At 38.6% G+C, this 18,552-nt stretch overlaps 1 protein-coding gene and 1 long non-coding RNA gene across 2 annotated transcripts; both read right to left on the bottom strand.

The window, feature by feature from the left end:
• Positions 1-3,245: 3,245 nt before the first annotated feature.
• Positions 3,246-4,021, bottom strand: LOC139783227 (uncharacterized). The gene has a single exon (XM_071722387.1). It carries the CDS (start codon positions 4,001-4,003, stop codon positions 3,254-3,256), a length of 750 nt encoding a protein of 249 aa, XP_071578488.1. The 5' UTR covers positions 4,004-4,021; the 3' UTR covers positions 3,246-3,253.
• Positions 4,022-6,907: 2,886 nt separating this feature from the next.
• On the bottom strand, positions 6,908-7,661 carry LOC139783233 (uncharacterized). Its single transcript, XR_011721175.1, has 3 exons — positions 7,448-7,661; positions 7,116-7,278; positions 6,908-7,029 (listed from the first exon to the last, which is right to left on the bottom strand). It is a non-coding gene; the product is annotated as an uncharacterized lncRNA (long non-coding RNA).
• Positions 7,662-18,552: the final 10,891 nt, after the last annotated feature.

The following is an 18,552-nucleotide window of genomic DNA, read 5'->3' as shown; positions in this document are numbered from 1 at the left end:
GGCAAAATTCTACAACGTATAGAAATAGATAACAAATAATTTAAGACTTGAAAGTTATTGGAATTACTCTATATATATATTTTTTTTAATTTAAATATTTTAATTTAAATAAATATATTTATTTATTTGTTTACTTATTTAATTATTTATTTAAATTAAAATATCGTAAAAAGTATAACGTTATATAAGATGTCTTGTTCCTACTTGTTATCAGATGTTACGCTGTAAGATGTCTTTCACTATGTATACACCCTGTATGTGTTCTTTTGACAGCTGTCTTAACCTCTCACTGCAGCTCACTGCTGGTCACGGCTGCTCCCTAGACGCAGTGGCTCGCAGTCTCGAAATATTCGTGCGTTCCAAAACCCATCCAAAAAAAAGTGTTGCAACCTTTCCGTGAACGACTGTACATACATACATACGTACATACATACATTACATTTATGTGTTATATTACTACATTATATTACGTTACATACATACATACATACATACATACATACATACATACATACATACATACATACATACATACATACATACATACATACATTACATTTATATGTTATACTACTACATTATATTACGTTACATACATACATATGTCGTGTTATACTACTACTACTACATACATTACATACATATGTACTGTCACGACTTTTTCACTCCCGGAGCGGTCCGGGACGTGTGCCGGATCAAAAGGGGAAAGGAGAGCGGGATGATAGGCCTCTCCGGTGATTCTCTCGCACCTCCGACACTTCACGAAGCGATTCTCTTGTTGGGCGCCAGACGCGTAAATTCGCGTCCGCGAAATCGCGAGAAACCAAAAACGAGACGCAAAACGAATAAGTCGGTGTGCGAGGGAATGGCTAGCTCGACCTAATAGCAGGGCGGGGTTGATGAAGGGCAGCGCAGTATTCGGCGGGGTGACGCCTAATTAATAACGAATGTCGTAACTCAAGCCATTAACAAATAAAGAATAACATTTATTCTGTAATGATCCCCGGATGAACAGTAAATGCCAATGGGGCTTTCAAAACAAAAGCAAATAGCAGGTGGTAGATAACGCGGGCGTCAAATTTCGAATACAAAATATGATAACGCGGACGCCAGAAATAAACGGAAAATTACGTTAACTCAGTATACGCGCGGAAGGCGCAGCAAGAGAACGTGTGAGGAAAACTAAACTTACCAAATCATCGAGATCATATAATTTCACAGCTAACAATAGTAGAAAAGCTCGCGGGCAAATAACATAGAATATCGGTACAAATTACGACTGACTACGACATAACGGAAATAAACGCGAAATAATAGCGCGCAATACCGCGAAATTATAATGCGCCACGCTTGGAGCGCGTGAACGCAAGTTTCCAAACCCGTGCCGGGATTCTGTCGCCAAATAATCTTAACCTAACGCAAATCATAATCTTAATCTACCGCAAGTAATAATCTTAAACTAACGCAAAGAATAATCTTAAACTAACGCAACGAACGCGACGCGAGTAACGTCCCAACGCAAGAAGGAACGAACGCAACATGTGATATCGCCAGGGATATCCTCACGCGAAGAATAAAGGCGCCGGGGCGCTCGACGAAACGCGAAATACTAAACTAACGCGAGAAAATATACGGAAGTACCGCGAGCAATATTATAACTAACGCGAAATGACCGATTTATCCTAACGCAAGAACTGAGATTACGCCAGTGATTCTGATCGAACGCAACACACGCGATCGTCAGCGATCGTCCAACGCGAAAAATGATGCGCCGAGACACTCGGCATAACGCGAAATACTCGAATTAACGCGAGAAAGATTACGGAATTACCGCGAGTAATAACGAGACGCAACCTTAGGTCGACGCGGATGGTATCTTAAGGCGAACCACATCCTACCGCGAATAATATCTCAACGCAGCCGATATCGCGAGGATAGTCTAAATGCCCGAACGCGAATCGTAAGTAACGCAATTAAACCAACGCGAATATCCCTCTGACGCCATTAATATCGCGTGCAGAATCTACGATTCGACCGGGCGCAATACTACGCATAACGAGACACGCGGTCGTGAACGTGAAGGGCGCGAGAAATGGCGTATTCGCGATATCGAACGTCGTCATCGACGCGCCTACCGCGATCTCCAGAGGTTCGTAGATTTCGATCGCGATCCCACGGCCACGAGACCATTCCGGTGCCCCTCGCTCTCGCTATCGATCGCTAAATACGCCTTGTCGGCGAATACGCTAATTATCGCGAATTTTCCCGAGCGAGAGCGCGACCCGGGGAGCGGTGTCGTGGCTTTACATAAAACGTTACCGAGGCAACCTCACCGTAGGCAGATTCTCTCCCGAGGGTCCTCGCCGTCGTCCCAAGGGTCGAAAGAGAGCAGCCGGACGTCGTACTCAGCTCCCAAAATGCGACTTAACGCGAAGAGAATATCGCGACTTGGCCTTTGACGTGCGTCGGTTATCGAGGACGATCCACGAATGCTCCCGAAATTTCGCTCGATAGCGGAATCGATAGCGCACCCCACCCCGGGCGTACGCGGCCCCGCGACGTTGGAGCGCGGACCAATGAGGGGTGAGCTCGCAGGCTCGCGGCGGATTCGTGCGTAGGGCCGTGAATTACGGCTTTCCGCAGGGCGCTAAACGGCCCTTCGCTCGCGCGGCAACTTTTCCGGGATTCTTCCCGGCGGCGGACGGGACGTGTCTGCCTCCGTGTTCCTCCTTTTCGGTTCGGGAATGGCGGCCGCCTATCCCGGAATCCGGTCAGCAGTGTGAGGAGGGCAGATGAGCTGATTTAGCCCCGGCGCCGGCGTCCCGGGGCCCTGCCATTATGGGTCCGCCCGCCGCTGTGTCACGCGCCGCGCGCTTGTTTTCCTGCGCTCCGTCGCTCTCGGCGGCCCGCGAGTCGCTTCGATCCGCTTTCCGTCGTCCGGTCTCTCGCCGTTACCCTTCTCGTCGACTCCGCTTTCGCGTCCTCTGCATCCTCTCAGGAAACTCCGGTCTTCGGCTCGGTGAGGCGCCACGCAAATGATACAAAATAAAATAAAAGGGATCAGTAATTTGTAACGCAATTATAATATGCCCCTGGAGATCTCGCATCGATTCGTTGAACCGTCCTCGGGCGTGAAAAAGGTCGCGAAACCCGCGCCTTGTGACGGCGGCGGGGCGCTGCAACCATGCAGCGAAACTGCAACGTCACAGTACATACATTGCATACATTATATTACATACGTGTATACATTACGTTATATTCGGTAATGTCCCCACGGCAACGTATCGGTCGAATCCGGCACGATATATCGCTTATCGTCGTACGGACTCAGAGCGATTTTCGTCTCGCAGATAGTGTACACTTCGTGCATTTTCGATTTTATGCACGACTGCGGTCGAGTCATTTCGATCTCATCGTTCAGACACCGCGTGTAGTCGTCGAACGTGATGGTGCGCGCGATGACGTTGCTTTTAACACCTTTCGCTTTTTTAGTGTCTTTTTTGCCGTCGACTCGCAAGGCGTACATTTTCGTCCTAAGTCCAACGAATTCGGTCATAATGGCGCCGTTGTTTTCGTCCTTCATCAGGCCCGGCACTTTTTTATTCACGAGAGGCATACCATAAGCGTTATCTACCGCGTAATCACTCGTGTCGAACCTGGCTATATCACGTTTCATCGTCTCGTACGCGTCGTCGCACTCGATATGATAAATCAAACTGTCCGTGTCGGTATACATGATTTTACACGAGTTGCGGTACAGGGGAGACATGTACTCGTGGTGAAATTCGTATAGGCACACCTTCGACAGGTCGAGGATGCACATGCCGACGTAGATCGGTTTGTCGAATTTCACCTCGAGTTTGCGCAGTTCGACGGCTACCAGATTTTCCGAAAACACGCTCCTGCTGTGGAAATTCGGTCGCGCGATCATTGGCTCCGCGCCGTATCGTCCGTCCCACTTCGTCAGTAACTTTACATCGACGTGATTGCGTACATTCTCCATCGTTTTCCCGAAAACTGCGTTATTCATTAATTTATATAAATTTTTTTCAAACTCATTTTTTGCTTGTGTTCTAAATTTTGTATTGAGTTATATGTAAGCCCTGAGCCACGCAGATTGAGCGAATTGCAATACGCGATGTATTTTTGTGACGCGAAGGCCGTGATGCGTGCACTGCTGTAGATTGCGATAATGAATGACATAACGCTCCTTATCGTACAGAGTCGCGAAAAGTTTATCCTGCTGTTTGCCGGGCGGTTTATCGCGCATCGGACAGAACGGTAGGTCAGTGTGCGCGTCGTGTTTATCCGCAGGATACTCTAGATCGACCTCGAGAATATAGCCCGTAGGCGAATCCAAAGCGATCGCGTTAAAATCGAATTTTGACACGTCTTCGACCCATCGAAACTCCTCGTAGGGCAATGGCCGACACATCGCCCAGCCGTACAAGTTGTTGACATCGAAGTACATTAGGTAAGACGACGGTTTCGATAAATCGTACGACTGCATATACTTGTTGTTGGCCTGTGCGTATCTGCCGGAACATTGACTCAGACCGCCGCGAATACCACGTTCGATAAACATAACCATGTCAATGTCGGTCAGCAGTTCGAAATTGATACACGTATGTTTCAACATGGCGTCCCACGTAAAGCCTGGTAAAGTGTAGTAGTACGAGGGATCAAGTCCGTAACTCGCGACGCAGCTGTCGCGAAAATTTTCAAACACGTCGGCCAACAGCAAGACATCGGTTTTCAAGTATAGATCGCTGTATTCGCTCAGGGTTCGAACGGAGAATCGCTGCCATACGTTCGCGGCGTGCGCGTAATCGCTCTCGGATACGGTTTCACCGGTCAAGGAACTGTAAAATGAATCGCGCGGCGGTAAACACGTATCCTCCAGCTTTTCGACGCTGTCCACGTATTCGTATGGAAAGACACCTTTTCGCGTCAATAATTCGAAATTGTCGTCGGATAACGCGGAAAATTTGGAACGTATAATTTTTAATTTATCCTTGTCGAGGAAGGATGCCAATTTTGCGAGACTCGCGCTCAGAAATTTATACGAGTCGATGAATCTTAATTTTATGTCGCTTCGCGAATCTGATCTGTCGGCTGTCTTTCACATGCTTTGTGAATGACATGTACTTTTCCTTTGTTATAGGCAGTACATCGATCGAGCCTTCGAACGCGGCAGCTATCTCCTTGATAATAAAGTGTGCGTCATAGCCCGATAGATTGTGAAAAATGACTGGTATGAAGTGAGAATCCTTATAATTCAGATTGCACGTCGAATGTGCTGGACCTCTATAACGCCCGGTCAGGTGGCAATGATCGCGTACACGATTATCATCTGGCGCGAACGGTTTTTCGCAAATGTGTCATTGCGTCGCGCTGTGAAATGTCTCCCGCTCGTCTCGCGTTAGCTCTACCATGCACACAATGTCGGATAAGATGTTCTTTACGCGATGCGCCAATCCTTTGAGTTCCTCGGCGAACCACGCGACGCAGTCATTATCGCGACGAAATCGAGTCGTCGTACGAGCACTATACGTAGTATGCTATACTACATACCCGATGATGTTGATAGGCGTATGACGTGTGTTCCGTCTCCGGTTGTGTCTTCTTCAGCACGCACTCCAGATCGGCATACACCACGAAGGGAAGTCGCTCTTTCCTGCTGTGGTTCTTGAAGCTGAGCCACTTGTTGTCCTCGCTCGGTAGTCTGATGGCGCATTTGTTTATCTTTCGACATTCCACAGTGTGAGACTGCAACTTGTCGCTCGAATTGAAGTAGTGAAGACATCTGCAAAAAAACATACAAATATTATAAATTTTTTATACACAAAATATAAATTTGTATATATATTTTATTTAATAGAAGTATAGGTACTTACCCGAGCAGCACATAAACATTGGTCTGATATTGGATCTATGTTGATTGCCCAACTTATATTATGTCGGCCCGACGTTCCAAATTATCAATGGACCGATGTTGGTGGCGTCACGCTGGTTTACCGACGGCCAATGATTGGTGAAATATTGGATGTTACATTTAGCCAACATTGTACCAACGATTTAAAAATGATTCAATCGCACAAAAACATTGGCCCAATATTGAACATATGTCGACTATTTAAATTCTAGATATTGGCCCAACGTTTCTAAATGATAATGGACCAACATTGGGTGCATCCGGTGCATTAAAATAAGTATACGGTGTTTAACTAATATTATTTTTAATAATATTAGTAAATCTAAAAATAAAATGGACGTCAATACATTTTATACTTATATCTGTTGTATTTACTAATTACATGTTATTTATACAGTTCTAGGTATTCTTGTAGGAATGAGTTAAAATTTATGTAATTATATATATATATATATAATTAATTATATAATTTATAATTTAATAAAATTATAATGTATAAATAACATGTAATTAGTAAATACAACAGATATAAGTATAAAATATATATGTATTGACGTTCATTTTATTTTTTAGATTTACTAATATTATTAAAAATAATATTAGTTAAACATCGTATATTTATTAATTAAAAATTGTCGATATTAATTAAACCTCAAAAATGTAAAGATTATAAGCAGCGAATGTATAAAAGTAAATAAATTTCTATAATAAAATTAACATGTCTAAAATTCGGATATAGAATTATCTTTATTATATAATATATAGTACACGCAATAAAATAAACAGTTACACAATTAAATATTTTAATTCTAAGACTGAATAGTACACAATTTAAAATAAATATGAACAAAATAATATAATTTGTATTGAAAAACAAATAAAAAAAAGTAATTTTTTTATAGAAAGAGAATAAAACATTAAAATATTTAATTCTTAACTCGAATAATTTTGTGCTTCATCAGTCTGGTTATTATTTATAGTTTCCTTATTCCTTCTGTTTCGACCACCATCTCGATCCATTGCATAACGTAACCAAGATTTAATTGTTTCTTCGGATATCTTATAAGATGTTTCTTGATTAGTGCTTGCTGATCCTATAAAGTATAAGAAAACTCAATTTTACAATATGAAAATTGCATTACAATTTATTTTCAAGAATCACTTGCAATTGTAGACTTACTAAGGATGAGTTTGCATATGGCATCAAAAGATTGAAGACTTGTTTTGGCTCCTCTTCCTGCCCAGTTTAATTTTTGTGCTAATTCATTATGGATAATCCGTCTGAGAATCCTCCGCGTGTGATCCGCTTGCGAAGTTCCTCCAAGGCGGCGAAAATGATTAACCTGAGAACAAAAATAAAATAACCTTAATTTTTTGGATAATTTTTTTTGAAGACATATTCCATGAATAACAAGAATTTCTTTATAACAAAATACGAACAGTTTTGGAAAAACAAAACAAAGTTTTTACAATTTTAAAAGAAAACATAAATCAACATATATAATTGCTTACGTAAAGTTCAAAAATAGATTTTTGTTTCAAAAATTCATTGAAAATTGACAGATTCCTCAATGACAAGGCAGGTATAAGAGTCTCTGTTTCCTCAGGTAACTTTTCCTCTGCAATGTTGTCACTGAACAGTTTATTTTTTATACATTTGATGTCCTTTTTTATGCTGCTTATGTCAAATTTAATATCTTCAAATGTAGTAACTAAGTTCTTGAATTGACCTGAAAGCATGTTTAATTATCAGCAATTTAATGTTTGTAATAGTCAGTATTGATTTTTTCATGATAGTATAAAAGCTTATTTTACCTTCAGATGAACTTGTACTTGCTCGCGATTGTACTCTTGCCGGGGTCTTACAATTAGTAAGTACAGAAGAATAATGCGAACTCATTTCTTTATCTATAAACATAAGTCAAAAAAAGCTATCAAAAAATTCTATAATTTACTAAAAACATAAAAATATTTTAACTTACTTTGGATATTTTTATTAGCCGGTAACCGAATAGGTTCCGGTTCTGGTAAAAGTTTGCCTTTCTTTTTGTTCTTTGGAATAGTCATATCAGTTTCACTAGATGAAGATGCTGAAGATGCTTCATTAGATGACCTTTCAGATGCAGATACATCAGCATAACGCTGATTTGGAAAGCGTTTTCTTTTCTTTAATTGGTTCTCGGCGATTACCTCATCAGGCACCTGATCCGTGCCTGTTTGAATTTCATCAGTATCTAAATACTGATATCCATCTCTTTTTGATTTAGCTTTTGTTAACAGATCTGCAAATTATACTAATTAATTTCGTATCAAACAGAATTTTCAGTTTTTGTGAGAAAAGAGATAATAAAATAAAAATCAAATTTTAATTTTGAAAATTATGTTAACAGTCAATATTATAAATCTATTCAAAAATATATTTACCTGTTTGATACAAAACTCGACATGAATGTGTCTTCCAATATGATTTTGGTGTTTCGAAAGTTGTAACTGCTTTCCAAAATCGAGTTCCTTTATATTGAGGATAAAAAGTTTTATGATTTCCATCAGTCAACCAGGAAGTTGGTATCACTTCACAAGTTTCTTCTTCAGGAAAATCCACTACAGAAAACATTCTTATCTATAAATAAAAAGAAAACATAAAATATTACATAATTGTAGATATTATAATAAAAACAATCTCTAATCTTAGTATATACCTTTCTTCTATCACGGTGTATGCAGAAGAGGAAGACATACCGAAAAAAGAGACTGTTTCAAAAGAACATTTTTACAGAAAACAGAACTGATATTCCAAGCTTCATAGTTTTTGGATAGAGATGAAACTTTAAATATTTTCAAAAGTGACGAAGGACACGGATAACTGTACATATCTTCTATTTGCAGATATTTTAATCCAATAATATATATATCCTTATTCAATGTCACAAAATTGTAAATTACTACAATGTTATTGTCTTTCATGGTGACACAGTTATTCCCGGAAAACGTTGATAAAATGAAGGCAGTGCTTTTTACCTTCTTGAATTGTTGTACATGACAAGGAAAATTAATTAGAGGTCCATCGGAATGACTTGAATTTAATACAACATGATAGCGAAATTTTTTATCTGTTGTATAATCATTTAATAGTTTTTTGTTTTCTGTAGCTAATACATGTGAACTTTCTGACAGCCTTTTCACTATTTGCTGTAATGGTTGAGTAGAAGTTCTCAAAAGTCTTTTTAACTTAAAAAGAAAAGACTCAAAAGGGAAAGCACTAAATGTGTCAAGAATGCCATATTTCTTTGCATCAGCTGTTAAATGAGTTAAACAATGAATATTATAAACAACTGTGTCAGCACCATATAATTTAGACCAGTGATTAACAAAGGATCTTATTAAATCAGAAGCAAAATCAAGATAATTTACAATTAGACTTGTACTACATAAAATAGTAGAAGCTACATGTAGTAACAAGAAATGTTTATAAATTGCGGAAGGAACATTGTTATTTAAAACAACTATCCCGGAATACAAGAGGAACTGCCGAAATTCTGAAGCTTTCCAATGTGCAATTTCCTTTAAGCTACGTGGTTTCCTTTGAAACTCAATTGGAAAATGTTTTCTCTGAGCAATTAATTCATTGGAAATGCACTCAATAGAATAAGCTGATAATCTAACACGTAGATCTCCTTTTAATAACATCATTAGAATCTTACGCATGCATCCAAGTGGTAGCAAATGCATGTAATCCAAAGGAATTTGGGAAATTAACCCCATATTTAATTCTGACAGAGGAGATATTGACTTATGGTGATCTGGATCTGACATTGAAGCAAAACTTTCATCAGTACGTAATGGTGCATCTTGTAATGGAAATGTCATTCTATGATTTATATATACACCTTCTTGTTCACATCGGTCACATCCTGAATATGCATTAAATAACTTGCAACATTTGATCATACAACGTGCTGGAGTGTCACAGATAAAAGCTCTGATTACAACTTTAAATTGCATTTGACTTCTGTCATGGAAAAATCCATTTTCGCATAGTTCTTTGAGTTCTGGTACAAAATCTTCAAAATAACCAGTAATTGGTTCTGGTTTACTTTCACCAAGAAACAAAGAAACTAAAAATGGCTCATACTGATATCGTTTATCAATAACATAGCAAAGTATTGGCCAAAATTGCTTTGAGGAACTTTTATATATAGGTATTCCATCAACATTGAAAGTCAATTGAATAGTGTCGCCATAATATTTATGCTTCATTTGTAAATTGGGAGTGATGCCGATATAATGCAAAAGACCACTACTACCTAATTTTTTTACAAGTGCTTGTCTACTTGTTTTTAATAGAGTACGTGCATCTCTGGGAAGGTTTTCAATATTTGTGTACCCTTTCAGAATTTTTAATAACTTATTTATCGATGAATGCTTAATATTTTCTTCTATACACCATTTTTGTATTTTACTATTTACAGGTGTATCACTGCTACTTTGTGACATATTGTCATCTGAAGATGATACAGACTCATTATCAAAATTACTATTACTTTGTGACATATTGTCATCTGAAGATGATACAGACTCATTATTAAAATTACTATTACAATCTTCACAATAGTCATTAATATCATCACAATCACTACTTTTTGAATCATTCAAACTATCTTCATATAAATGACAATTATTGTCATTTATATTTTCATTATTATTATCAGTCAATTCCTTCAAAAATTCTTTCATATGGGCTTTTACCCTTTTCCTAACTTCTCTATACTTCCGGGCTCTCTGTGCCATTTTTATCTACAATAAAAATACGTAATTATTTAAAAATTACGTGATATTAATTATGAATATGCATCATATTCACATAATGATACATAGGATATAATACATAGGACTATAACAATGACACATATATTAGAAATTGTCAAAGAAAAGATTAGAACATAGAAAAGAACATAGAAATAATATTAATAAATATTCACATGATGATACATAGGATAATACATAGGACAATGACACATATATCAGAAATTGCCAAAAAAAAGATTAGAACATAGAAAAAAACATAGAAATAATATTAATAAAAAATGTGAAGCCAATGTATATCAGTCTGGAGAAAAGAGGTACTATATGAAAGTGTTTCCAATTTTATCCTTTTTTATAATTTAATTACCAGAATTTGATTACATTAACCATGCAATGATATAGGCAATATATATTTATCGCGTGAACTGTGCAAATATATCATGTCTTGCCTTACAATTAAGGATTATCATAATTTTGCCGTATAAAGTACTTCAGAAAAGTCAAAGAAATTATTGAACGATTTTATACTGGCTATGCTTTTGACGCTACGTTTAACTTTTTAATATAATTTATTCTGCCAAGCAAATACGATTATTTTAGGTTAAGAATGACTTATTTCCGTTGTTAACTGTCAGTAAATATCATAAATATCTTTATATAAACAAATAAAAAAGTTACTCACCTGCAATCCAATTAAGCAAGAACACGACTCTTCTTTTTCTTATTTTAATTATTAAACGTCTGTGTCCAATGATCTAAATGATCTAAAACGCTTCTTCTTCTTCTTCAGTTGGCTCTTATATACCTCTTGACACAGTGCAATACGGCACGTTTATCTAAAACGCAATACAACGCACTGACACGATCGAGCACGAGCACCAATAAAACATAAAACACGCGATCTTCGTTTCTTGACTGCGCGCCCGGCGCGCCCGCCCTGCGGTCCGCTCACAGCGCCGCTGTAAGCATATCACTCTGTCTTCGTTACACATCGATTATCAAACGATGGTCCAATGTCGGCTAAATATCGTTCAACAAACGGTTGGTATTGCGTTGTCAATCGATTAATAATATACACTAAAAATAGTTAAAAATACTGTAGGCTATTTCAAAACAGTTAAAATTTACAAAAAAAACACAACAATGCCTTTTAATTCGTATCAAAAAAATAAAAAAGAAAGTGTCTAACGATTCATCGGATTGTAGCATTTTAACAATGTCGGTCCAACATTGTTTCCCCAACGCCGATGTTTCCGATTAAAAGCCAACCGTTGGTCAACCAATATGTGCTGCTCGGGTTACCGATCACAAATGTATTTCCGACTATGGTGCGTGCTCAATTGTGAGCTCACGAGGCGGGATAGATTCTTGATCCACGCAAAATGCCCTACATTGTCGTCCCGTGGGTCCTGCACGTACAGCAGATTCACGTGTTTGTCACTCGTGCAGTCGGTAAGCCGTATTGGAAGAACGGTTGATGTCTTCTGTCCCTCGATGGTATAGACATTTACGGATATATTGTTGAGTCGTTCGAAATGTTTAATTTGACTCAACGTCATTGCGAACTCAATGTCTCGTACGTCCAATACCGTTGAATAATGCGGGTATGATGATTCCCGTGCTGAATTTCTTTCGGCTGGATGCAGAGCAGCCGTCACTGCCCACGCAAAACACGCATTGTCCATAGACAGCACATTGATCACCGCGTACTTCGATTTAATATCTTGAGGTAATTGCAAGTGACACCCCGCGCGCAAAGGATTGTACCTGTTGACGTTCACCGTCAAATTGAGGATTCGCGTCAACGCCCACCCACTGTCGCGTTCCTGGAACTCCTCGAGGGTCGCTAATGTGGGCTCGATAACTTGCAGCTCGTACCACTCGCGCAAGTGCGACGTACGACAGAGTTCTTTGTTATTTGTAGTTATACTCTTATTGGCACGTTTATCACCCGCCACAAACTCCCCGTTGAACGCGGTGTTCACTTTGACACAGTTATGTGTTTTTATAATGTGTCGCAATCGCTTGCACACTACGCTGCAGGCGTCTTCCAAAAACTGTCGCGGATCTATATGGTCTGTATTAATTACCGCGCCGGTCATTATCCGCGATTCGAACGCTACATCGATTTTTCGCCATACGAGTTCTGTCGCGCGCGTGTCGCCACTGTTACCGGCGTTCGCATAATTACCACCGCTACGGATAAATTGTCTTTCCAATCGCGTCTTCGCACCCTCGAGTCGCGCGATTCTGGCAACCAACTTTTGCCTCCGCCCGATCGAGAGCCGCTGACGTTTGGCACGACAGCCTTCTTCGAGCTGCTCGACGAATTCCGCGCATTGCAGCGCCCATGTGAGAAATTCACCCACGGTAGCGACTTGGTCGGACAGCTCCAATAGATCGCGTTCGGTTTGCTCGAATTGATCCATGTTTGATTACTTTCGCACCAGTTCTTTTATTATATCGCTTCACAGAGTCTCTCTTACAGAGCAACGTGCACGTGATAATGTTCTATCATATATTAACGAAGAAACCTCGATACTTTTCGATCGATGTATCGCTCTCAAATCACACTACTGCGGCTCGACGCGCTTCATTCCTCGTTATGTACCCTTTGCTCTCTCTCTCGCTCCAACTGATTTTTGAAAGATCTTTTCCTTTGTCTCGCGTACTGCGTAGATAGATTGTTTAGTCTACGCGATAACCACCCCCTCTTTTCCCAGAAAAATGTTGTTTACGACGAACATGTTCCGACAGGTTCGATGCGTTAGCGTTATTAAACACGCTCCTACGCAGTGCGCTATCGAGTTAGTCTTACCCATTGTGCGCCGCCTAGCGGCGTCGTTGCGAACGTAACCCCTGCGAACGTACCCCCGCGGCGCGACGCGGACACACCCGCGGCGCGACGCGGACACCCCCGCGGCGCGACGCGCACCCCGCGCGGACTTCACGGACCCCCGCGGTGCGACCGCGACCGCGAACGCGGACCCGCGGCGCGGGTGAGTCATCCCGGTGAGTCATCCCCCGGTGAGTCATCCCGGTGAGTCATCCCGGCGAGTCATCCCGGTGAGTCATCCCGGTGAGTCATCCCGGTGAATCATCCCGGTGGTATGCCAAGGTCACCCCCCCTCCCCCTACCCCTCGTAATCCGATATCCTTGAAATCCGATATCCTTGAAATCCGATACCCCGCCCCTCCCCCTCCCCCTCGCCCCCCCGAAATCCGATACTCTTGTATAACCCGATACCCCGCCCTTCCCCCCTTCCCCTCACCCCCCGCGAAACTTGATACCCTTGTGTAACCCGATACCCCGCCCCTCTCCCCTCCCCCCCCCCCGCAAAACCCGATACCCCCCTCCCTCACCCCCCCTCATTGCCCGGGAGTCCGTACGCCCTTAGATTAACTACTTTCGTTATTATTTACAATCGTTAGTTAACGTGAGAAATAGAAAAAGAAAAAAAATATATATATATCAAATTCAATGTTTATTACGTTTTTCTATTAGTACCCGTATATTCAAAAAGGAAATATAATATGTGAAGCAAGCAACTTATTTGTTTTTTTTAATTGACAATCAAAAATCAGTCGAACAAATATGTCGAGCCAAAAAGATAAGGAAGAGAATGTAATGAAAGTGGAGAAAATAAAAAATAAAAAGAAGAAAGAAGAACTAAAAAAGACAAAGGAAAAAGAATTAAACTTAAATAAGGAAAGGTTTGTACACTATTGTTTTATTTTTAGATTTGCACTCTTAACCCGTTGACTGTGTATGACGGCTATAGCCGCAAAAACAAAAGTGGCCAAGAGTGTGTATGACGGCTATAGCCGCAACGTAGAAAAAACAAAGTAAAACTTTCTGAATTTGCTTGAAACTTGTTACTCGGGGGTTTCTGGGGTCGCTGATTACGAATTCGAAGTCAGATGTACAAAATTCAAAATGGCGGATCCGATATGGCGGATCAAAATTACAAAAAATGGTCTGATTTTCATGAAATTTGGTACCCTTATGTTTTTTGGGTCTCTGAATCCGAATATGACATCAAAATTAAAAAATAGCGGATCCAAAATGGTAAAATTTCTTTATTATTAACCATTTTGAATATATTAATTCTAATGTTAAATTTAGATTCAGAGATCTAAATAACTTCAAAATAATAATAATAAAATTCCGTCTATTTTTTGTAATTTTGATCCGCCATATTGGACCCGCCATTTTTTAATTTTGATGTCATATTCGGATTCAGAGACCCAAAAAACATAAGGGTACCAAATTTCATGAAAATCAGACCATTTTTTGTAATTTTGATCCGCCATATTGGACCCGCCATTTTGAATTTTGTAAATCTGACATCATATTCGGATTCAGAGACCCAAAAAACATAAGGGTATCAAGTTTCATAATAATCCAATGAACTTTTTTTTCAACACACTTGGCCCAAATAGTAAAATTCTCTTACACAGCCAATGGGTTAAAGAAACTATCTTAGAATATCTTGTCAATTCTCAAATGATAGGTAATTAAAATTCAAATTAATTGACGAATAATTAGGAGACTGGAAATAAATCGAAAAGAGCAAGAAAAAGAAATGGAAATGGAACGAGAACGTAGAAGAGAAACTAAACGAAAGCAGAGAAGAGAGGAGGAAGAGAATGGAGAGAGAGAAAGTGAAAAAGAAATAAGTTTAGAAGAAGAAGAGGACAAGGAAGATAATAATCAAGGAAAAAGAAGAGGAGAAAAAAACCTAAAGGAAAGGAATAAAAGGTATGTAATATTAATATATAACGTAACTAGGTATAAAAGGTTATAAACAAAATTATAATCCCCGTTCATATAACCATTTCCTTTTTTTATTTTTCCTTGACTTTCCCGTCTTTTTCCCTCTTTTCATTATTTTTTACTCATTATATTTTTGGAATAGCTATTACTCGTCAAGAGCGCGGTTAATGAGGAGCAGAGGGAATTGGAGAGGTACAGAATGGAAAATAGGAGGAGGATGGAGAGAAGGTGAATGGAGAAGAGGCGGATGGAGAAGAGGAAGCTGGAGAGAAGGAGAATGGCGAGGAAGAGGATATAGAGGAAGATGGATAGGAGGAGGCTGGAGAAGATTTAATAGGGGGCGTTCCGGGCATGAAATTACAGGCCCTGTTTATATTTTTAATAATTAAAATTTATTGTTTATTATCTATTATTGTGTTATTATATTTAATATTGTATTACAAATAATTTATTGTTGTATTCAAAATGTAATGTTTTAAAATAATAAAATGTGCGTTAAATGTGTTTTAAAATAATAAAAGTTTCTATTTTATATATTTTCCTTTTCTTTTTATATACTTTTTATAAACTTTTTTTAAAGTAGTTATTTTTTAATTAAATAAAGATTAAAGATTGTGATAAGCACTCAAGTCAACTTTAAATTTTTTAATTAAATAAAGATTAAAGATTGTTATAAGCACTCAAGTCAACTTTAACCCTTATAGACTATACCTCAAGTCTCAACCGCTTACGACTTTTTAAAGAATGATGTTTTTGGACAATTTAGTATTAATTATTGGCAACTTTTCTAATTCTGTTATATTCTTCAGTATTTTCCACCCCTATTTCATATATAAAAAATTTGGTTGATTAGACCAAACTTTATCAGGGTTCTATGTATGTACAAATTCTCCGAAATTTCAAACGTCTGTAACTCCAGAACTAATTAACCAAATCTTAATTAATTATATATGAAATAGGGGTAGAAAAAACTGAAAAATATAGTAGAATTAGAAATAAAACGCTATCTCAAATATTGAGAAGGCTATAGCGTAAAACACACTTTTCTAAAAAAAAAATTTCCCTAAAATCTATACCGGTTGACCGATCTTAATAAAATTTGAGGAGGACATACTTTCTATGATACTCTATCGATTAAAAAAAAATGCATCCCGGTATCTAAAAAATTGTAGAAGTAGATGCGTGTACAAAAAATCCGTACACACACACACACACACACACATACATACTTCCGGACATTTTTTACTAATATGATTTTTCGACATTTTGGAACATTCTAAACCTATTTCCATCAAAATCTCGAAAAAAAAATTTTTCACCATCACAAAGCTTCCTCTATGAGGAAGCAATAGTATTGTATAGAGACTCTCTAATCAGAGACTGGCAATTATGATCTCTTAAACTTGTCAAGATTTAATTGTTAGATGAAATTAATGAGATTAAGTTCAGTTAATTTTAAAGATTTTATATAAAAATATGAGTATCACGGTTTATTACTTTATTTTGTTTCTTAATAAAAGAGCCACTTTTGATTGATTTTAACTTGTTGTAGAATATGTAGCAGATATTCTCGTTTGAGGAGCCAAATGTGGCTCAACAATTTCTATTAAATTTGTCGCAGCAGCTTTATTAAGTCGGAATAATTCCAAATCCATTTTTGCATAAATAATGCGTTTTTTGCGTTTCTCGTCAAAGAAAAAAAAGAAAGATATAATTATAGTATATAAGAGAGAAAGATAAAGCGATATTAATGTATATCGTTTTCTCTTTCTCTCTTATATCTCTTTCTTTTTTCTTTCTTTGACGAAAAATGGCTAAGCAATCAAAAGTGGCTCCTTTATGGGACAGAACGATACTGAATGATAAACAACTTATAAATCAGAAGAAGTAATTTGCAATCATTAGTCGCTGTTTATTTCTACCGAGTGCAAGATCTGCATCAATTCTACGAACGTTTCTTTCTACCATATTTCTTTCGTTTTCAATATGATTTTCGTTATTATACATCCTAAAGTCTATATCTTCATTATCGTCGTTTAGTCCAGTGGCACTGTCTGATTAAAGAGTCTCTTATATAGGTATTGTGTTATCCTTGTAACCATTTGCTGAATTTAAGATTGCAGTTATATATATATACTTCATTCTACAAACATGTAGAATCTTTTAAGATAAAGAAAAATGTTAACTTTCCTTTTAATTTTTAATTTTGCTTGCTTATTCATAAACTCTTAATAGCGTTTTTTGTTTATTTGTGATATGTAACACATAACACAATGTCTATATACTAGGTGCGCAACTAAGTTTCCGGGTTTCACACATAGATGGCACCAATAACACATGTACTCGACTTACATGTCTGAAGTTGTCTGAAGTTATAGCTTGGACATCTGTTAACAATAACCAGTCGTTATATAAACACATATCGCAACGCAAAAATATTTTTTCTAACAACGGAGATGTCGAGTTTTGTGCCAAATAAACAGCATTTGCGGGAAGCTTTGCTTTTCTGCTTTAACTTGAAAAAAATGCAGCTGAAGCACGTCGTTTGCTTGAGGAGGCCTACGGCGAACATGCACCATCGAAAACTACCTGTGAAGATTGGTTTAAACGCTTCAGAAGTGGCGATTTCGACACTGAGGACAAGGAGCGCTTTGGTGGGACCAGAAAGGAATCGTGTACTATGAGCTGCTGAAACCGGGCGAAACTGTCAATGGGCATCGCTACCGACAACAACTGATCAATTTAAACCATACATTGCTCGAAAAACGGCCAGAATGGGACACGAGACACGAACGAGTGATATTGCAGCACGACAACGCTCCGTGCCATCGCAGTTCCATCGTCCAGGACACCATCAAAACGCTGAAATGGGATCTGCTACCGCACCCGCCGTATTCGCCAGACCTGGCGCCTTCCGATTATTACTTGTTCCGGTCGATGGCGCATGGCTTGGCTGGGCTACACTTGACCAATTTCGAAGAAGTGCAAAATTGGTTGGATGAATGGTTTCGGTCCAAAGACGCGTCGTTTTATTGTC

Source organism: Temnothorax nylanderi, unplaced genomic scaffold (assembly GCF_030848795.1).
Source record: "Temnothorax nylanderi isolate EJ_2023f unplaced genomic scaffold, tnyl_v1.0 TNYL_tig0480_pilon, whole genome shotgun sequence".
Lineage (NCBI taxonomy): Eukaryota > Metazoa > Arthropoda > Insecta > Hymenoptera > Formicidae > Temnothorax > Temnothorax nylanderi.
Note: the sequence above shows the minus strand (reverse complement) of the source record. Positions and strands in the feature narration are given on the sequence as shown.